This window comes from Gallinula chloropus (genome assembly GCF_964237585.1).
Source record: "Gallinula chloropus genome assembly, chromosome: 8".
In the NCBI taxonomy this organism is placed as follows: Eukaryota; Metazoa; Chordata; class Aves; order Gruiformes; family Rallidae; genus Gallinula; species Gallinula chloropus.
The window spans coordinates 28,283,007-28,305,609 of record NC_140093.1 but is presented as its reverse complement, the minus strand read 5'-3'; the positions used below and the strand labels follow the sequence as shown (position 1 = coordinate 28,305,609).

At 49.3% G+C, this 22,603-nt stretch overlaps 1 protein-coding gene across 1 annotated transcript in view; it reads right to left on the bottom strand.

Annotated features, from left to right (window-relative positions):
• Positions 1–2,936: 2,936 nt before the first annotated feature.
• LOC311194484 (olfactory receptor 10K2-like) overlaps positions 2,937–22,603 on the bottom strand; it is a gene marked incomplete at both ends in the record, with an annotated part of 28,629 nt that continues 8,962 nt past the window's right edge. The window contains 2 exons of the mRNA XM_084267590.1: positions 2,937–3,967; positions 13,933–14,010. Of these exons, the coding sequence (XP_084123716.1) occupies positions 2,937–3,967; positions 13,933–14,010 (1,109 nt within the window). The remainder of the gene's footprint in view (positions 3,968–13,932; positions 14,011–22,603) is intronic.

Below are 22,603 nucleotides of genomic sequence, written 5' to 3'. Positions count from 1 at the left end.
GGCAATTTTCAGGATCTCCCCTGGGTTCTGCAGGAGTTGAGGAAGGAGAATTGGCCTGGTAAAAGAACCGTCTGTTTCAGGACACAGCAAGGACAATGGCAGTGGCATCTCAGGAGCTGCTGGCGACTGTGCAGCAGATGGAAATATCATTCCCTGCTGAAAGGCTGGGAAGCCTGTCCTAGAGCACAGCTTTCTCACATGGCCATGGCATCATCCTGCTCTCCTTGCTGCCATGGAAAGCTTGGGCTTCTTCAGGAAGAATTAAAGACACCCCACCACCACTTCACTTCTGCCACTTGTGACCTTAAAAATGCCAAGCCAAGAGCATTTCCAATGTCAGATTTCAGGGAGAAGCACATGCCTGTGTCTTCCATGCCCTTCACAAGCAAAGTTGCAGTGCCATAAGCAGAGGGAAGCCTAGATAGCCAAGTCCTCACAGACTTCCTGGCTCAGACAGGATTTCTGGGTCAGGCTGTCATTCCCAAACTCATTGTGAAGAGGACCCAAGCCTCTCATGCACCCTTTCACAGCTTTTTCCTGCAGCTATTGCTCTAAAGCAATACTCAAAAGGCCCTGGGTCTGCCTTTGAAGCTGCTGATGTTCTGAAGAAGGCTTAGGAGGACCCTTCCAGCTGCAGTTTCTTCACTCTTCTCCATGCTGATGGCACGCCAGACAGGACCCCACAGGGTGACACAGGCAGCCCCAGTCCTGTCCCTCGCTGGCACTGCCACTCCCTGGTGGGATTTTAATCCTGCAGTTTAGCCACAAACCACAAAAGGTCTGTGAACAGTCCATGTAAAATTATACTTCTTTGGGGAACGTTATGAAAACATTTGTAAGCATCACACCAGGAATCAATAAAGGACATAAAGGAAGGAAAGGACTTGCCCAGTTTAGTCTCAATTAACAGAAAGGAGAGAGTTTTCTTCCTGCAATCCATCAGGTTCTCACTCTGCAGGTAGAATGCTTATTCGCTCACCGTCTCTTGGAAAGAGCATTGATGTTTGTCTTGGTTTCAGCTAGGATGGAGTTAATTTCTTTTCTAATAGTAGATGGAATGCCCTGTTTGGGAGTTAGGATGAGAGCAGTGCTGATAGCACCCTGATGTTTCTAGTTGTTCTCAAGCAATCAAGGACTATACAGTTGTTCATATTTCTGTACTAAAGAGAAGGGAGGGGACACAGCCAGGAGAGGTGACCCGAACTGGCCAAAGAGGGTATTCCATGCCAGTTATGTCATGCTTAGCATAAAAGGGGGGCTGGTGGGAGGAGGAGGAGGCAGCTCCAGGATGCGCAGTTTTGGGGATGCTCCAGGTTTTTTTGGGCCAGCTCTCAGCTGCACGGCCTGAGCTGTTCGGTGAGAAACTGCACTGTGCATCACCAGTTTCAGATATTTTGCTATAAAGTCCTGTTATTGTTACATCTATCTTTCTGCTATTCTAGTAAACTCTCCTTATCCCAACCTGTGAGATTTCGGTTCCTTGGTTTTGTTTTGTTCCCTTTCTCTTCCCTCTCCCCCCTGCCTCCCTCAACTTTTGCACACCCCCCATCCTCGCCTTTCAAAGAACAAGTGGCTGCGTGGTGCTCAGCTCTCAGCTGGGGCAAAACCATAACGATTTTCACAGTGAAGAGACATGATTAGAAATGTGAATGTCACTGTGGGGGGTGGGTGTGTGGAAATAGTGATTCCCAGAAGTCTCTTTGTTCTGTGGAGAGGAAACTCTGCCATGTTAAATCCAGAGAAATTACAAGGTGACAACCAAAATTTTGGAGGACATATGATTGTATATCTGATATGGTAAAACCCCCTAGAAATAAAGTTTCAGGTGCTTTTAAGCTTTTCTAATTTGTTGCCTTCCACCATTTAATTCTGTCCAGAAAAGGGAGCCTGGTTTTATTGTTAGTCCTCAAGAACTCTGCTGGGGACACCATTGGAGGCTCAGGGCTGGACACTGTGTGTGTGCTGCCCACTGCCCTGGTTGGGAAGAGGCAGCTCAGCACAGGACTGTGCAGACACATTTTGGACAGTCTTGTGGGCAAAAGGAAGGAAACACTTCACTGTGTATGACTCAAGTTCTGAAAGATGATGGAGCACAGTTTAAAAAATTCTGTAGAATAAAAATTCTGTAGAATACTACCACTGGGTGTTTTCCTCCAGAAAATATTTAACTTCCTAGTTTTGCTAATACCACTTACCCACCTGGCTCCATTGATTTAGAGAAAACACCATTAACATGGAGGAAAAGCAGGCACCTACAGAGATCTCAATCATTCATTTCTTTAAGAAGAGCTGCTCCATAGGTCCATCTCAGTAGACATTCTCACCTGCACTGAAGTTGGTGCACACACGCTTTGCAAGAGGTCGTTAGGTTTGTGGTCAGCTTCACACAGGTCAGCAAGCGAATATATCATCTGAGGTTTGGTTCATGGCTGTGGGGATAAATTTAGTCCATAGCAAAGGTGGGCTGGTGCCTTGCAGACTTCGTTGATCAGTACCACAATATCGTGCAGATGGGCAGGTGTCAGACCTCAGTGGTATTTTGATGCACAATATGTGCATGGTCCTGAGTTTGCCATCTCCTTAAAAAGACAGGTTTCACTGTGAACTTCTCTCAACAGCTATGCTATTTATTTATTTATTAAATAGCCTGGATGAAAAAGCTGTACCTAAGAAAATACTATAGTTGGAATGCAAATTTGGGCTTCCACATTTTAAAAAAAAAATCTTTTACTGAAGTTCATGTTTCCAGTCTCACTATGACTCAGATTAGTTAGTTATTAATGACAGGTTCTTACTTGCCATGATGAGCTGTCATGTCATTCCTGAAAGCTTCTCTGTGAACAAAAGAAGACATAACAAAATGGGGAGATATTTATTTGGAAGAGGAAGATATTTGCTGGAAATACACTGTCAGGGAGTAGCTCATCTTAACCTCTTCACTGGAAAACTTTCTGAGACACTGTGCTTTTCCTGAATGTTTCCTGAAGAGCCACTTTGATGTCCTTGTTCCGTAGGCTGTAAATCATAGGATTGAGCAGAGGAGTGAGGAAGGTATAAGTGACTGAGATCAATGCATCCTGATCTGATGAGTAGCTGGAGTTGGGTCTTAGGTAGATGAAGGAGGCACAGCCATAATGAACAACCACTACTATCAGGTGAGTGCTGCAGGTGGAGAATGCTTTGTGCCTCCCTAGGGCTGAAGGGATCTGCAAGATGGCCAGGGCAATGAAGAGATATGAGATGAGGATCAACATCAGTGGGATCGTAAGGACAGAGATACCCAGAATAAAGATAATTGTCTCACTGAGGCTCGTGTGAGTAGAGGCCACTCGGAGGACAGGGGAGATGTCACAGAAGAAATGGTTGAGTTTCCTGGATGCCTGGAAGGGCAAGCAAAATATCAAGGGGGTAACCACCTGGGCAACAAGCCATCCACACAGAGCAGAAGCAACCACCAGCTGAGCACACACTCTTAAGGTCACAGTGCTGTTGTAGTGCAGGGGGTGGCAGATAGCAACACAGCGGTCATAGCCCATGGCTGCCAGGAGGAAAGAGTGGGAGCACCCCAAGAAAAGGAAGAAGTACATTTGTACAGCACAGCCCAGGAAGGAAATGCTTTTTCTCTCTGCTGTCAAGTCTACCAGCATCTTGGGGACAATTACAAAGGTGTAGCAAGTCTCAGAAAACGACATGGTGCAAAGGAAAAAGTACATGGGTGTGTGAAGGCTGCGATCGACCCATATGATAACCATTATAGCGGTATTCATGCTCAAAATGACCAGGTACAGCAGCAAAAACACTACAAGAAGCAGCTTCTGCAGTTCTGCAAGGCTGGAGAAACCCAGGAAGATGAAGTCTGTGGCCAAGGTTTGGTTTGTGTTCCCCATGGAAATAAAAGGTTTTCTCTGGATGTTGGGCAGTAAGGAAAACAGCACCCAGCCCACAGCAAGTACAGGGTGGCCTGCTGCTGTGACAAAGAGAATGTGCTTGAGCACCCCTCACACAAACACTTTCCTGGCCTCTGTGCCTGCAGTGCTGGTTGTCCTTCTGGGACAATGGTTGTGTTGTGCATTGGCTTGGGACATGAAAATGCTGGTGGGTGCTGTGGGCAAGCTCCTGGCCTTGTGGCAGCTCCTGACAGCTCACGAGTGGCGCGAGGACGTGCGGCTCCGTCTCTCATGTGATCTGGGAAGCAGCACAGTGACTGGAGCTCACCTAGAAAGCACTGTCCTCTTTGGGAAAGTCCCATTTCTCATTTTCACAGTGGAGAAGGTGGCATCCCCTACCTATGTGCACTGCAGGCACTCACTGTGAGGGCAGGAAAGTTGCAGCCTGGAGAGAGAGGCGTGGAGGAGGGTCTGCAAAGAATTTCTTGTAAACTGTGATCTTGGGAAAGCAGCTGAAAAACCTCCTGTGACCTGCAAGAGAGGAAAGACCATTGCAGAGCCTTTCACTTGTACAAGGGGTGTGTTAGCTCTCAGTGTGCACAGCTGTATAGGCTGAAGCACTGGACCTGCCAGCAATGCTGTGCTGAGTGGATTGAGTAGAAAATCAGGTCAAATAGGGTTTGAGCAGCACAGTTAAAACCCACTGCAAACCCAAGGCAAACCCTGGTTGGGGGGTTATTCCAGCAAGGGGAGAATGTGTGAACAGCTGCTGGTGCTGCATTAGTTTCCAAGAGGAGGTACCTGGGGAAAAGTCTTGGCTCTCCCCAGGAACAAAGGAACCATTTTTACCAAGAGAGGGGTGGACAGAGATGGCATGTTTCCTTCCTGACCTAGAGGGCAGTGATGCAAAACAGGTCTCCTATGAATGAGACTCAGAGCTTTGTCCTTCTGCAAGGGTTAATGCATGCCAGGATGGCAGGGCTGAGTGTAAAGTCCTACTACAGGACCTCTCCCTCCCCTCCCCTGCTGTCCCCAGTACGGGAAAATCAGAAACCAGAAAGGAAATCTGTAGAGCCCGTGGCAAAATGAGCCAGAAACCATACCTGCACTGGCCAGAAGGATAGTCAGGTGTGTAGCAGGCTTTCAGCCCTTTGCAGCTACCAGCTCTTATGGAGAATTCATTAATTCACCCAAGGACTCCTGTGTCCACACCAATGACAGGCACTGTTAATTGGTTTCAATGGACATAATTAAGAGCTCATCTATTTCTCTTAGGCACACCACAAATACCACTGGCAGTTCTCAGTACTAGATGTGGGCTGAATTCAAGACTCAAGGGTTTTTCCTAAGCCATGACTAGGATCAGTCAGGCACTTTTAGTTATTTCTTCCTTGCAAAGAATGAGAAAAAAAAAAATCTCTTCCTGTCCTAATTTCCTGCTGCAAAGTTCCCATGTGCCTTTGACTCACTGGGTTGCAAAAACCTCTACTGCTAGCCTTTGCCCATGTGGGAAGGGAGAGTCAGGCTCAGGCTTTTTTGGAGGGATTGCTGTTGTGGCTATACCCCAGATATTATCAAAGCATCATAGAATCATAGAATATCCTAAGTTGTGAGGAACTCATGAGAATGAATTCTAACACCCAATCCACATAGAACAACCTGTAGATTAAACCATATATCCAAGGACATTGTTCTCCTGGTTCCACCCAAGACAGAGTTAACTTCCCCAAGCAGCCAGCACAGGTGAGCATAGTTCATCCAGGCTGTTTTCCACCTCACATGACATCAGTGCCCCCTCCGCACCACCCCGCCCCCTGGCTCTGCCCATCTGTCTGTCCATGACCCCTCCACCACGATACTGTGTGGTATGGATTTATGACAAGATATCATCTGTGATCATGAGCCTCAGATGACATTTGTATGAGACGTCCATATATTGGGCAACATATCTCAGCATTGTTTAATAACTGCACTCAACTTATGGGGAAGACAGGGAGGGATGCTTTTCCCTTCCCCTTTTCCTTCAGGCTTGTTACAATAGCCTTTGAGAAATTTTACTACCCCTGGGATGTTCAGACCAGTATGTGCCTCTTGCTCGTTCTCCAGAATGTCTTTCAAGTCTTCATGTTTCAAAAAAGGTTTCAAGAATATTGCCAAGAAATCTTCCCTGGGGCTGAAGGGTCAGGGATCGCATGGCATATGGGAGAGTATGAGCAAATATCTAGACAAGAAAAAGATATCCATAGGCACTGTAGCTACTCTAACCCCTGCAATAGACACTGTAGCTACTCTAACCCCTGCAACACACACTGTAGTTGAGCCAGAAAGAACCCTCAGAACATGCACTATAGCTACTCAGAACTCAGAGACTGCAGCTCCTCCATCCCCCATCTGATGGATGAAAGACGATGATGAACCGGATCATTGTGAGAACCTGAAGACGAGGCAGTACTGGAGGTCATCACCAAATCCCTGTCCTTGAGTGAGCTGAGAGACATGAGAAAATATTTCAGCCACCTTCTGGGTGAGCACATCATTTCCTGGCTACTCTAATGCTGGGACATGTCACATGGGCAAAAGCCCTGCATGAGTTGTGGCGTGTACCCTCTATAGTCTCTCTCTCAAGCAGAGGGATGCTTTCTCCTTGTAGCTGGGTTACTGCTCTGTACAGGTGAGGAGTAGGACAGGTTGTCTTCTGAGTTGCTGGACCAGTTTCTCCACTGGTGAGGAGAGGGAAGAAGCAAGATGGTTCTCATGTTGTTGGAGTCCGACTGGCAGTTCATTCAGTGCTGGTGCTGCTTCATTTTCCAGTCTATTATAGCCATTGACTTGGCGTGCAAAGATGGTGCACTGTGTAGAACCTTACACCACATGGCTTGGGTCCATTGGACTTCATCAGGATGGGTGGGTAACTGTGCTTTGTCAGGATCGTTACAAAGCACCTTCTTGCACAGTTAATTGTCTCAGGTACTAGATAGCTTGCACCAGGGTGGTCCATTGGATTGGCCGACATAGAAGATCTTCACCGAAGGGATGCCCCGCATCTGGGCGGAGGAGGCTCTCTAGACTGCCAGATCCAGCTCCAAGGGAGGCTGTCTTCTTGTCCTCTGTAGCACTGAGCACAGCCTCTACTCAGGGCTCCTCTGGACCCTTTTGGCTTGGTTCTTGTCTGCTGCTCTGGCACCTTCAAGGTGCCACTCAGGCCCTGCCTCTCTCAGGCTCTCTTGCCCATGGCAGGTTCATAGTGGGAATGAGCTCTGCTCTTCCCTTGGCTCCATTTCCCCAGGAGTTCTTGCTTGTGTGAAACAGCCTGGAAGAGCCTGGAAGGGCTCTGGACTTGCTGCACCATCAGGAAGGAGCTGCTGCTTTTCCCCTCTGCCCATGGGCAATACAGGCCCAGGGCAGCACTTTCAAGGGAGCATTTTTCATGTGTCCCTGGACAAGAAGCACAGAGGAGCAGGTTTGGGGATGCCAGAAGGAAGCTTCTGTCATCACCGGGTGCCATACTTTGGCAAATAGCTCATAGTACCACACACCACACACTTTTGTGTGTGGTCTGACATACAGAAATAGACTCTACAACTGCAAAGTTACAAAGTAGGGATGTTTTATTGCGCGCAGATGCAGGGGGATCGCTCCACCACAAGCATGCACACCTGAAGTAGCAAAACCATCCCATATTTATACAATGAAACAATGAATATTCAATTGATGCCTACACATATTCATTTCCTAAACCAGCCTACTCCTGCTTAATATGCTAATTAGCCTATCAGTCCCTCATGCTTGCGCTGATTCTTCCAAAAATTGTGGGAAAGGGTCTTCAGAACATGAGTGGGGGTCCTTGGGAGGAAGGCCGTAGGTCTTCCTCATGGTGTACTTTTTCACCCTTTGTCTAAAATACGATGATCCTGCAAGCTTATCAGTCTGAGCTAATTCATGTCCTTGCTAAACATCTGTTTTCCTTTAGCAAGGACGTTTATTGACGTATTTGTGATGGATCTCATCTTGTTTTCAAATTCTTGCTCCTTATAATCGCTCCCTCGAGATAATGTGAGACAGTTTCTTACTCCTCACAAGTAAGCCCTTTGTCAGGGAAAGAAAAACAGACTTCCTCCTCCATTCGTTGTTTGCTTCAAACTATGTGACTCAGTTCTATGACTATATTCTTTGAATACACATATATAGTTGTGATTAACTTATTGTCCCTATTTCTATATGGTCCCATGTATCATTCCCCAATCCCAGCAGTTCCCTCACTGGCCTCTTGGGACTTGCAACTCCTTTTCCTCACATCATCTGTGCTCACAGGCATGGACAGATTTCTCTGACAACAAACAACAGTTACACATGATGCAGTTTAATAACCATGAAATCTCTCTCCTCAGCTGCCTGCTATGGCCAAGCAGCGTGTGAAGGGGGTCAGCTTTCAGAGGAGATTCTGTCCCAGAACAGTTTTAATTAGATACATAGAAAGGTCACTTATCAACACATTGAACTTGTGCCAGAAGACTTCGTTAGACTTCGGAAAGATGGGACGATTTCTAACCCTCCAAAGCTCAAAGCAGACACAGGAGACCTGAGCAGCATCTGTAGGACTAAAGAGCAAGTGGGGCTGGACACCTGTGATCAAAGTGAAGTGAATACATTGAGCCAGTCTTCTGAAAAGATGTCTTAAACATGGCCGTATCATCAGGAGAAGTGGAAACACCTGAATGATGAGGAAGATGAAACAGACAGATGAGCAGTAATGGAGGTACAGGGGAAGGTGATATGCAGAAGATGAACAGTTAATTGCTGCTTAGAAACATCCAGTCCTCAGTTTCCACATGGTATCCTTTAGCTTCTGGTTCCTCATGCTGTAGATGAGGGGGTTCACTGCTGGTGGAAACACTGAGTAAAGAAATGCTACTATCATGTCCTCAAATATCGAGGAGATGGAGGGGGGCTTCAGGTAGGCAAACACACCAATGCTGAGGAACAGGGAGACCACATCCAAGTGAGGGAGGCACGTGGAAAGGGCTTTGTGCTGTCCCTGCTCCAAGGGGATCATCAGAACAGCCCTGAAGATCTGCACATAGGACACCAAAACATTTAGTTTTGGAACTGTTATGGCACTGTAGCAGTTTAAAATATGGAGGACTCTAAAGCCATGCAATGACATCAGGCAATATTAGGGTTGTTCCCTTGGCTAGGAAAATGCTGAGAATTAGGGCTCTGATAGCGGATCACCCAGGGAGGTTTCAGACCATGAACCTCTCTAAGCCTTTGCCTCTTTTGTTTGGGAGCTATTGCTGGATGTTTAGAAGTTTCAAAGTTGGACGCTGGTCGAACCTGAACATGACCTCAGGCACTGTTAGTACTGTTCTCTTCACCTTGAAATCCTTGAGCCCCAGGGTTATGGAGGCTGCTAGTGAGCTACCTGCTAAAATTTTAGGTAAGGAACATCTTTCAGCCCTCACTTCTTTTGTTTGGAAGATACTGCTGGACGATTAGCATGTTAAAAGGTGGATGCCGTTAGAGCTAGAAAATTATGTTAGGCAGTGTTAGAACCATTCCCTTACAAGGACAGTCCTGAGCTCCAAGGTTACTGTGACTTCTCGTGGGCTACCTGGGGAGGTTTCAGGCCAGGAATATCATTAGGCCCTTGCACCTTTTGTTTGGCAGTCATTCCCGTACATTTAGCAGGGTTGAAGGTAAATGCCAGTAGAGCCAGAAAGTGATGTCAGGCACTGTTAAGAGCATTCCCTTAAAAGGAACTCCCTGAGCTCCAAATTTAGTGTGCTTTGGAAGATTTTGGGCCTTTCCACCTCTAGTTTGGGAGCTACTGCTGGGTATTTATCACTTTTGAAATTATACACTGGTAGAGCCCGAAAATGATATCAGGCACTGTTATGATCGTTCCCTTGGCTATGAAAGCCCTGAGCCCCAAGGTTAATGGTCCTGTTTGTAGCCTACATGGGGAGGTTTCAGGCCAAGAACTTCTTTCATGCCTTGTACCATTTTTTGGGGGGGACTATTAGTGCTATTTAGCAGTTTGGAAGGTGGAGGACTGTAGACCCGTGCAATAACATCTGGCACTATTAAGGTTGTTCCCTTGGCTAGGAATGTGCTGAGCATTAAGGTTATTCATGCTGCTAGTGGATTACCTAGGGAGGTTTAAGGCTAGGAACTCTCTAGTCCCTTGCCCCTTTTGGTTGGGAGCTATTGTTGGACATTAGGAAGTTTCAAATGTGGACGCTGGTGGAGTCTGAAAAAGACCTCAAGCACTGTCATGAGCGTTCCCTTGGCTAGCAATGCCATGATCCTAAAGGTTACTGGGGCTGCTTGTCCACTCCCTGAGGAGGTTTCAGGGCAATTAGATCTTTAAGCTCTCACACTTTTATTTGGGAGCTGTTGCTGGATGGTTAAAGTTTTGAAGATGGACACTGGTAGAGCCTGACAACGACTTCAGGCAATGTTAGGACCATTGCCCTGGCAAGGAATGACTTGAGCCCCAAGCTTCCTTGTGCTTCTTGTCTGATCCCTGAGGAGGTTTCATGTCAGGAACATCTTTCAGCCCTTGCACCTTTTGTTTTGGCGCCATTGATGAATGCTTAGCATATTTGAAGGTGGATGCAGATAGAGTCCAAAAATGAAGGCAGACCCTGTTAGGATGATACCCTTGAGTGTGAAAGCCCTGAGCTCCCTTGTTAATGGGGTTGCTAGCGGCCTACCTGGGTTGATTTCAGGCACAACCCTATTTCAGCCCTGACACCATCTGATTGGGAGCTATTACTGGATGTCTGTCAGTTTCAAATGTGGACTTTTGTAGACATCAAAAATGAAGTCAGGCAATGTTAGGACTAGACCCATCGCTGGAAAAGCCTTGAGCCCCAAGGTTACTACTGCTGCTTGTGTGCTATCTGCAGAGGTTTCATGCCAGAAACATCTGTCACGCCCTGCACCTTTTATTTGGGAGCTATTGCTGGACATTCAGCATTTTCGAGTTGGACACTGGTAGAGCCCTATAATTATGTCTGGTATTATAAGACCATTCCCTTGGCTGGAAATGCCTTCACCCTAAAGTTACCAGGGCTGTTTATGGGCTACCTGGGGAGGTTTCAGGCCAGGAACATCATTCAGCCTTCATAGATTTATTTGGGAGCTATTGCTGTACGTTTAGAATTTTCGATGGAGGATGCAAGAAGAGCCACAAAATGTCATCAGACACTCTTAGGACCATTCTTTTTGCTAGGAAAGACCCGACCCCCAAGGTTACTGGGGCTGCTAGTGGGTTACCTGAGGAGGTTTCTGACCAGGAAGTATTTTTAGCTCTCGCAACTCTTCTTCCGACCTACAGTAAAGGTGTGAGATTCTCCCTGGTTCTCCTTTTGTTATTAATGCATTTATGGGATTAATACCAAAAGGAGGGTCAAGGAGAATCTCCCATCTTTATTGGATGAGGGGGGAGGCATTGTGAAGGCAGATGAAGAAAAGGCTGATGTACTTAATGCATTTCTTGCCTCAGTCTTTAGTAGTAAGACCAGTTGTTTTGTAGCAAGACCAGTTCTCCCATGAGAGTAAAGATGGGTGGTCTACCTGAACTTCAGTGAAGCCTTCAGCACTGTCTCCCACAGCATCCTGCTGGTGAAACTAGCTGCTCATGGATTAAATGGGTATACTCTCCGCTGGGCCCAAAGATTTGTGGTGAAGGGAGTTAAATAAAACTGGTAGCAGATCACAAGTGGTGTTTCCCAGGACTCACTGCTGGGGCCAGTCCTCTTTAACATCTTTATTAATGAGCTGGGTGAGGGGATAGAGTGCACCCTCCATAAGTTGGCAGATGAAACCAAATTGTGTGGGAGTGTCAATCTGCTGGAAGGCAGGAAGGCTCTGCAGTGGGACCTGCGCAGACTGGATTAATGGGCAGAATACAACTTTATGGGGTTCAACAGGGACAAGTGCTGTGTTCTGTTATTTGGTCACAATAACCCCAGGCAGTGTTACAGGATTGGGTCAGTTTGGGGTGATATCAAGGTGGGGAATGGGTATTGGGTGCCTGCAGCCAGCAGGAAAACAGGTGGAAGCACGGGCCAGTGTGGGGTGGGCCGTGGTGCAGATGGCCAAGGCTGCCTGTCACACTAAAAGGACCTGATAAAACAAGGTCTTTGCCCCCTTGGCAATGGATGACGACCCTGCCACAGAGGCCTCAGAAGACACACACCGTAATCACAGTCATGGACCATTGTTGCCTCCTTGCATCTGCCCCAGGGAAGGACACCATGTGTCCTGCCCCTGTCCTTCCCTTGGCATCACACTCCCGAAATCCCAGGGAAGAACCCTGAGACACAGGTGAGGGTCGGGATCTCCCTGCCCAGAGACTGGGGGTCAGTGCTTGGCATTTCTGCTTCATCAGACCAAGCCAGGGTGTCCTCAGCATCAGAGGTGCCTGTGCTTTGCCTGTGTTTGTCTACATTTGTCTGCTCTAACAAGCCCATGGAGAGACTTTGTCAGTGATGGCTCCCAGGAGCCTGTTAATGCTCCAAGGTGCTTTGGGCATTAGTCCTGACTTAACATCTTGAAGATTATTCTTCACTATCCTCTTGGTAGCTGAGGTCTGTGGACTCAGAAGAAAAGGCACCATGAGGCTCCTTAACATCCAGAAAGCGCTTACAAGCATGGTTCTTCAAGTCATTTTCATTACAAAACTCAGGGCTTTTACAGCTACTTGGATTTTAGTTAGGTCCTTGGTAATGAAGATTTCAAAGGGATTTCCCATGGAGGACCTTTTTCCCTTATGGCCTCCTGGGACTCCCAACACTTTTCCTGGCATCATCTGTGCTCACAGGCACGGACAGATTTCTCTGACAACAAACAGCAGTTAAACATGACACAGTTTAATAACCATGAAATCTCTCTCCTCAGCTGCCTGCTACAGCCAAGCATTGTGTGAAGGGGGTCAGCTTTCACAGGAGATTCTCTCCCAGAACGGTTTTAATCAGATAAAAGGAAAGGTCACTTAAAACATTGAACTCCTGACAGAACAGTTCATTAGAATTCTGAAAGATGGGACGTTTTCCGACTCTCTGAAACTCAAAGCAGAAATCAGAGAGCTGAGCGGCATCTGAATGATTAAGAGAGCAAAAGAAAAGGGAGACCAGTGATCAAAGCGAAGTCCACACGTCCAGCCAGTCTGCAGGTACAGGGGAAGGTGAGTATTTCTTCTGCAAACATGGGAACACTTCAGGAAAATTCCCTTTCTGTCACAATGAGAAAGCATTGCCATTGCAGATGAGATGCAGAACATTTGCAGGCAGACATGATGCAAAGAGAGCACAGCTCAGCATTACATGGTGTCTGGGTCACACAAGACCGGGATATACGGCATTAGGGTGGACCATGGGATGAACAGGGACCATGTTATTATGGTTTAAATAAACGAGACAAAACAAAAAACTAAACAACATACTAAATACACACTGGTCATAACGTGAAGTACATGGCTACCCATATGCAGAACAAGATGAGCAGCTTATTGCTGCTTAGAAACCTCCAGTCATCAGTTTCCAAACACCATGCTGTAACTCCTGGTTCCTCATGCTGTAGATGACGGGATTCACTGCTGGTGGAAACACCGAGTAAAGAAATGACACTACTACATCTAGAAATATGAAGAAGATGGAGGGGGGTTTCAGGTAGGCAAACATGGGAGTGCTGATAAAGAGGGAGACCACGGCCAGGTGAGGGAGGCACTTGGAAAAGTCTTTGTGCCGTCCCTGCTGCGAGGGGATCCTCAGCACAGCCCTGAAGATCTGCACATAGGACACCACAAAGAACACAAAACAGCCAAAAGATAAACAGGCAGTGATCACAATTACTCCAATTTCCCTGAGGTAGGCATCTAAGCAGGAGAGCTTGAGGATCTGGGGGATTTCACAGAAGAACTGGTCAACAGCATTGCCATGGCAGAGGGGGAGTGAAAATGTATTGGCTGTGTGCAGCACAGCATTGAGAAACCCACTGGCCCAGGCGGCTGCTGCCATGTGGACACAAGCTCTGCTACCCAGGATGGTCCCATAGTGCAGGGGGTGACAGATGGCAACGTAGCGGTCATAGGCCATGACAGTGAGAAGAAAGTACTCTGTGGAGATCAAAAATGTAAAGAAAAAGAGTTGAGCGACACATCCTGTGTAGGAAATGGCCCTGGTGTCCCACAAGGAATTGGCCATGGATTTGGGAACAGTGGTGGAGATGCAGCCAAGGTCAGTAACAGAGAGGTTGAGGAGGAAGAAGTACATGGGGGTGTGGAGGTGGTGGTCACGGGCTATGGTGATGATGATGAGGCCATTGCCCATCAGAGCAGCCAGGTAGATGCCCAGGAAGAGCCAGAAGTGCAGGAGCTGCATCTCCCGTGTGTCTGCAAAGGGCAGGAGGAGGAACTGGCTGATGGAGCTGCTGTTGGACATCTGCTGACGTCAAGTGTGGAGATCTGTCAGAGGAGGAAAAGGCACAGTGAGAAGTTAGGGCACTCTTCTTTGAGGAAAAACTCTTCCAATTCTTAGGGACTACCCTCAAATTGACTCTGTATTCAGGAGGACTTTTGTCAGGTCCCTTTTGGAAGTTCTGCTTTGTGCTGGTTTGAGCCTGCCACTGCTAGGAGCAGGGTCAGCTGTGGGCTCTCTAGAACTCAGTCCTGCCTGGCAGCAGTCAGTAAATAGAAGGATGGTGTGATCTCAGACTAAATACCCTGTGGATAGGAAGGAGCTTTTCAGAACTGTCACTCCAGTTTCACCTGAGGTCAGAGCAGAGATTTGGAGCTTTGTTTTTCTCCTGACTGTACCTGAGGAGTGTTTCTTCTCTCAGGACTCCCTGACATTGCTGCTGCAGTGCCAGTGAAACCCCCCTGCTAAGTGCAGAGTGGCGAGAGCTGCTCTTTCCATCAGCCCTGATCTCAGTTGCCCTGTGCTGGACGCTCTGAGATCATCCCCCAGTGTTCCCCACAGAAGAAACTGCACCTCACAGACAGCTGAGGAATCCAGTCCTCAGTCCTATAGATGGGGGTCCTGAAGTGAGGGTTACCTCACTGCCAGCCCCACCAATTGACATGCCCAGAACCCCAGCTAACGGGGGGACAAAGGCAGCAAGGACAGGACGGGAAACAGGGAGAAATTCTCCAGCCAAGTCTGAAAGGACAGGGATGGACAGACTGGCACTCAGGGATATTTCCTCAATATTGGTTGGGCTGCCAAGGAGAAGTCTTAGCCTGAAACCCTGGACTTCTGGGTGCAGAGTCTGTGCTGGGTGGCAGAAACCAGGGGGTTTCTGTAGGAAAGTGTTTGGACTGCTGGGGATGTCAGGGTGGTACCAACTGCCATGACATTCCTGGTAGCAGCTCCTTCTCCATCCCTGACAATGTCTCTGCTGCCTGGAGCTGTCCCTAAAGCTGCTTCTCTTTGCCCATGTCACCTCATGCTCCGTGCACACAGACCCCATCCAACCTGCCCTGTTCCTAAGACTAAGCCCTTGCACTGAGACTAAGCCCTATGCCTGACACTAACTAGTAGCCCTAGCCCTGACACTAAGCCCTAGCCCTGACACTAAGCCCTATCTCTGACACTAAGCCCTAGCCCTACCCCTGACACTAAACCCTAGCCCTAGCCCTGACACTAAACCCTAGCCCTGACACTAAGCCCTAGCCCTAGCCCTGATACTAAGCCCTAGCCCTGACACTAAGCCCAAGCCCTAGCCCTGACACTAAGCCCTAGCCCTAGCCCTAGCCCTGACACTAAGCCCTATCCCTAGCCCTTAGACTAAGCCCTAGCTCTGAGACTAAGGCCTAGCCCTGAGACTCAGCCCTAGCTCTGAGACTAAGCCCTAGCCCTGACACTAAGCCCTAGCCCTGACAGCAAGCCCTAGCCCTAGACCTAACACTAAACCCTAGCCCTGACACTAAACCCTAGCCCTGATACTAAACCCTACCCTAGCCCTGACAATAACCCTAGCCCTGACAATAAAACATAACCGTAGCCCTGACACTAAACCCTAGCCCTAGCCATGACACTAAACCCTAACTCTAGCCCTGACACTAAACCCTACCCTAGCCCTGACACTAAACCCTAGCCCTAGCCCTGACACTAAACCCTAGACCTGACACTAAACCCTAGCCCTGACTCTAAACCCTAGTCTAGCCCTGACACTAAACTCTAGCCCCACACTAAACCCTAGCCCTGACACTAAACCCTAGCCCTGACACTAAACCCTAGCCTTAGCCCTGACACTAAACCCCAGCCCAAGGCCTGACACTTAGCCCTCGCCCTGACACTAAGCCCTTGCCAAGACACTAGGCCGTAGACCTGACAATAAGCCCTAGCCCTAGCACTGACACTTAGCCCTTGCCCTGACACAAAGCCCAATCCCGAGCCCTGACACTAAGCGCTAGCCCTGAGACAAAGCCCTAGCCCTAGCCCTGAGACTAAGCCCTAGCCCTGAGACTAAGCCCTAGCCCTGAAACTAAGCCCTAGCCCTGACACTAAGCCCTAGCCCTGAGATTAAGCCCCAGCCCTGACACCAAGCCCTAGCCCTGAGACTAAGCCCTAGCCCTGAGACTAAGACCTAGCCCTGACACTTAGCCCTAGTCCTAGCCCTCACACTAAGCCCTAGCCCCAGCCCTGACACTAAGCCCTAGCCCTGACACTATGCCCTAGCCCTGACACTAAGCCCTAGCCCTGACACTAAGCCCTAGCCCTAGCACTGATACTAAGCCCTAGCCCTAGCCCTGACACTAAGCCCTAGCCCTAGCCCTGACACTAAGCCCTAGCCCTAGCCCTAGCCCTGACACTAAGCCCTAGCCCTAGCCCTTACACTAAGCCCTAGCCCTGAAACTAAGCCCTAGCCCTTAGACTAAGCCCTAGCTCTGAGACTAAGCCCTAGCCCTGAGACTAAGCCGTTGCCCTGAGACTAAGCCCTAGCCCTGACACTAACTAGTAGCCCTAGCCCTGACACTAAGCCCTAGCCCTGACACTAAGCCCAATCACTGACACTAAGCCCTAGCCCTAGCCCTGACACTAAACCCAAGTCCCAGCCCTCACACTAAGCCCCAGCCCTGACACTAAGCCCTAGCCCTGACACTAAGACCTAGCCCTATCCCGGACACTTAGCCCTAGCCCTGACACTAAGCCCTAGCCCTAGCCCTGATACTAAGCCCTAGCCCTGACACTAAGCCCAAGCCCTAGCCCTGACACTAAGCCCTAGCCCTAGCCCTAGCCCTGACACTAAGCCCTAGCCCTAGCCCTGAGACTAAGCCCTAGCTCTGAGACTAAGCCCTAGCCCTGACACTAAGCCCTAGACCTGATACTAAGCCCTAGCCCTAGCACTGACACTAAGCCCTAGACCTAGCCCTTACACTAAGCCCTAGCCCTGACACTAAGCCCTAGCCCTGACACTAAGCCCTAACCCTGACACTAGGCCCTAGATCTGACACTAGGCCCTAGACCTCACACTAGGCACTCGCCCTAGCTCTGACACTAAGCCCTAGCCCAGACACTAAGCCCTCACCTGACACTAAAGCCTTGCCATGACACTAGGACCTAGCCCTGACACTAGGCTCTAGCCCTGACACTAGGCCCGAGCCCTGACACTAGGCCCGAGCCCTGACACGAAGCTCTAGCCCTAGACCTGACACTTAGCCCTAGCCCTAGCCCTGACACTAATCCCTAGACATAGCCCTGAAGAAAAGCCCTAGCCCTAGCCCTGAAACTAAAACCTAGACCTAGCAGTGACAATTAGCCCTAGTCCCAGCCCTGACACTAAGACCTAGCCCCAGCCCTGACACTAAGACCCAGCCCTGACACTAAGCCCTAGCCCTGACACTAAGCCCTAGCCCCAGCCCTGACACTAAGCCCTAGCCCCAGCCCTGACACTAAGCCCTAGCCCTAGCCCTGACACTTAGCCCTAGTCCTAGCCCTGACACTAAGCCCTAGCCCCAGCCCTCACACTAAGCCCCAGCCCTGACACTAAGCCCTCGCCCTGACACTAAGCCCTATCCCTAGCCCTGACACTACACCCTAGCCCTAGCCCTAAAACTACACCCTAGCCCTAGCCCTGACACTAAGCCCTATCCCTAGCCCTGACACTAAGCCCTAGTCCTAGCCCTGACACTAAGCACTAGCCCTGACACTAAAAACTAGCCCTATCCCTGACACTAATCCCTAGCCCTTACACTAAACCCTAGCCCCAGCCCTGACACTAAGCCCTAGCACTGACACTAAGCCCTAGACCTATCCCTGACAAAAAGCCCTAGCCCTAGGCCTAACACTAAGCCCTAGCCCTAGCCCTAGCACTGACACTAAGCCCTAGCCCTAGCCCTTAGACTAAGCCCTAGCTCTGAGACTAAGGCCTAGCCCTGAGACTCAGCCCTAGCTCTGAGACTAAGCCCTAGCCCTGACACTAAGCCTTAGCCCTGACAGCAAGCCCTAGACCTAGCCCTGACACTTAGCCCTCGCCCTGACACTAAGCCCTAGCCCTAGCCCTTAGACTAAGCCCTAGCCCTGACACAAAGCTCTAGCCCTGACACTAAGCCCTAGCCCTAGCCCTGACACAAAGCTCTAGCCCTGACTCTAAGCCCTTGCCCTGACACTAAAACCTAGCCCTTACCATGAGTCTAAGCCCTAGCCCTGACACTAAGCACTAGCCCTAGCCCTGAGAATAATCCCTAGCCATAGCCCTGACACTAAGCCCTTGCCCTGACACTAAACCCTAGCCATTGCACTGAGACTAAGCCCTAGACCTGAGACTAAGCCCTAGCCCTGAGACTAAGCCCTAGCCGTGACAGTAAGCCCCAGCCCTAGCCCTGACACTAAGCACTCGCCCTAGCCCTGAGACTAAACCGTACCCTAGCCCTTAGACTAAGCCCCAGCTCTGAAACTAAGGCCTAGCCCTGAGACTAAGCCCTAGCCCTGACACTAAGCCCTAGCCCTAGCCCTGATACTAAGCCCTAGCCCTGACACTAAGCCCAAGCCCTAGCCCTGACACTAAGCCCTAGCCCTAGCCCTTCAACTAAGCCATAGTTCTGAGACTAAGGCCTAGCCCTGATACTAAGCCCTAGCTCTGATACTAAGCCCTAGCCCTGACACTAAGCCCTAGCCCTGACACTAAGCCCTAGCCCTAGCCCTGACACTTAGCCCTCGCCCTGACACTAAGCCCTAGCCCTGACACTAGGCCCTAGCTCTGACATTTAGCCCTAGCCCTAGCCCTGACACTACACCCTAGCCCTAGCCCTGACACTACACCCTAGCCCTAGCCCTGACACTAAGCCCTATCCCTAGCACTGTCACTAAGCCCTAGCCCCAGCCCTCACACTAAGCCTCAGCACTGACAATTATCCCTATCCCTGACACTAAACCCTAGCCCCAGCCCTGACACTAAGCCCTAGCCCTGACACTAAGCCCTAGCCCTAGCCCTGATACTAAGCCCGAGCCCTGACACTAAGCCCTAGCCCTGACACTAAACACTAGCCCTGACACTAAGAACTTTCCATGACACTAGGACCTAGCCCTGATACTAGGCTCTAGCCCTGACACTAGGCCCGAGCCCTAACACTAGGCCCGAGCCCTGACACTAAGCCGTAGCCCTAGACCTGACACTAAGCCCTATCCCTAGCCCTGAAACTAATCCCTAGACCTAGCCCTGAAACTAAGCCCTAGCCCTAGCCCTGACACTAAAACCTAGACCTAGCAGTGACAATTAGCCCTAGTCCTAGACCTGACACTAAGTCCTAGCCCCAGCCCTGACACTAAGCCCCAGCCCTGACACTAAGCCCTAGCCCTGACACTAAATCATAGCTACTGCCCTGAGACTAAGCCCTAGCCCTGACAATAAGCCCTAGCCCTAGCCCTGACACTAAGCTCTAGCCCTGACACTAAGCCCTCGCACTGACACTAAACACTAGCCCTTACCATGAGTCTAAGCCCTAGCCCTGACACTAAACACTAACCCTAGCCCTGAGAATATATCCCAAGCTCTAGCCCTGACACTAAGCCCTAGCCCTAGCCCTGACACTAAAACCTAGCCCTCACACTAAACCCCAGCCCTGACACGAAACCCTAGCCCTAACCCTGAAACTAAACCCTACTCTAGCCCTGACACTAAGCCCTAGCCCTAGCCCTGACAGTAAGCCCTAGCCCTGACACTAAAGCCTAGCCTTGACCCTAAAAATTTGCCCTAGCCCTTACACTAAATATTAGCCCTAGCCCTACAATAAACCCTAGCCCTAACACTAAAACCTAGCCATGACACTAAACCCTAGCCTTAGCCCTGACACTAAACCCTAGACCAAGCCATGACACTAAACCCTAGCCCTGAGACTAAACCCTAGCCCTAGACCTGACACTACACCCTAGACCTGACACTAAACCTTAGCCCTAACCCTGACAATAAACCATACCCCTGACACTAAACCCTAGCCCAGACACTAAACCCTAGCCCTGACACTAAACACTAGTCCTAACCCTAACCCTAACCCTAACCATAACCCTAACACTAACACTAACCCTAACCCTAATCCTAATGGCCCAAACCCTAACCTTAACCCTAACCCTAACCCTAACCCTAACCCCTAACCCTAACCCTAACCCTAGCCATGACACTAAAACCTAACCCTAGCCCTGACACTAAAACCTAGACCAAGCCCTAACAATAAACCCTAGCCCTGACACTAAACCCTAGCTCTGACACTAAAACTTAGCACTAGCCCTGACACTAAACCCTACCCCAAGCCTTGACAATAAACCCTAGCCATGACACTAAACACTAGCCCTGGCCCTGACACTATATCCTAGCCCTGACACTAAACCCGAGCTCTAGCCCTGACAGTAAACCCTAGCCCAAGCCTTGACACTAAACCCTAGCCCTGACACTGAACCCTAGCCCTAGCCCTGACACTAAACCCTAGCTCTGACACTAAACACTAGCCATAGCCCTGAATCTGAACACCAGCCCTAGCCCTGACACTAAACCCTAGCCCTGACACTAAACCCTAGCCCTAGTCCTGACACTAAACCCTAGACCTGACACTAAAGAGTAGCCCTAGCCCTGACACTAAACACTAGGCCTAGCCCTACAATAAAACATAGCCCTGACAATAAACACTAACCCTGACACTAAACTCTAGCCTTAGCCCCGACACTAAACGATAGACCTCGCCTTGACACTAAACCCTAGCCCTAGCCCTGAGACTAAACCCTACACTAGAACTGACACTACAACCTAACCTAGCCCTACACTAAACCCTAACCCTAGCCCTGACACTAAACCGTACCCTAGCCCTGACACTAATCCCTAACCCTAGCCTTGACCCTAAACAGTAGCCCTAGCCCTGACAATAAACCCTAGCCCTGACACTAAACCCTAGCCCTGACACTAAACCCTAGCCCTGACAGTAAACACTAGCCCTGACACTAAACACTAGTCCTAACCCTAACCCTAACCATAACCCTAACCATAACCCAAACACCTAACCCTAAATATAAACCTAACCCTGACCCTAACCACAAACCCTAAACCTAACCATAACACCTAACCCTAACCCTAAACCTGACCCAAAACCCTAACCCTAATGGCCCTAACCCTAACCCTAAACCTAACCCTAACCCAACCCTAACCCTAACCCTAACCCTAATCCTAACAATAAACACTAACACTAACCCTAACCCTAAACCCTAACCCTAACTATAACCCTAACCCTAACCCCTAACCCTAACCCTAACCATAACCCTAAACCTAACCCTAGCCCTGACACTAAAAACTAACCCTAGCGCTGACTCTAAAGCCTAGCCCTAGCCCTAACACTAAACCCTAACCATAACCCTAACCACTAAACCTATACCTAACCCTAACCCTAACCATAACCCTAACCCCTAACCCTAACGCTAACACTAACGCTAACCCTGACACCTAACCCTATCACTAACCCTAACCCTAACCATAACCCTAACACTAACACTAACCCTAACCCTAATCCTAATGGCCCAAACCCTAACCTTAACCCTAACCCTAACCCAACCCTAAACCTAACCCTAACCCTAACCCCTAACCCTAACCCTAACCCTAGCCATGACACTAAAACCTAACCCTAGCCCTGACACTAAAACCTAGACCAAGCCCTAACAATAAACCCTAGCCCTGACACTAAACCCTAGCCCTGACACTAAAACTTAGCACTAGCCCTGACACTAAACCCTACCCCAAGCCTTGACAATAAACCCTAGCCATGACACTAAACACTAGCCCTGGCCCTGACACTATATCCTAGCCCTGACACTAAACCCGAGCTCTAGCCCTGACAGTAAACCCTAGCCCAAGCCTTGACACTAAACCCTAGCCCTGACACTAAACTATAGCCCTAGCCCTGACACTAAACCCTACACTAGCCCTGACACTAAACCCTAGCCCTAGCCCTGACACTGAACCCTAGCCCTAGCCCTGACACTAAACCCTAGCCCTAGCCCTGACACTGAACCCTAGCCCTAGCCCTGACACTAAACCCTGGCTCTGACACTAAACACTAGCCATAGCCCTGAATTTGAACACCAGCCCTAGCCCTGACACTAAACCCTAGCCCTGACACTAAACCCTAGCCCTAGTCCTGACACTAAACCCTAGACCTGACACTAAAGAGTAGCCCTAGCCCTGACACTAAACACTAGGCCTAGCCCTACAATAAAACATAGCCCTGACAA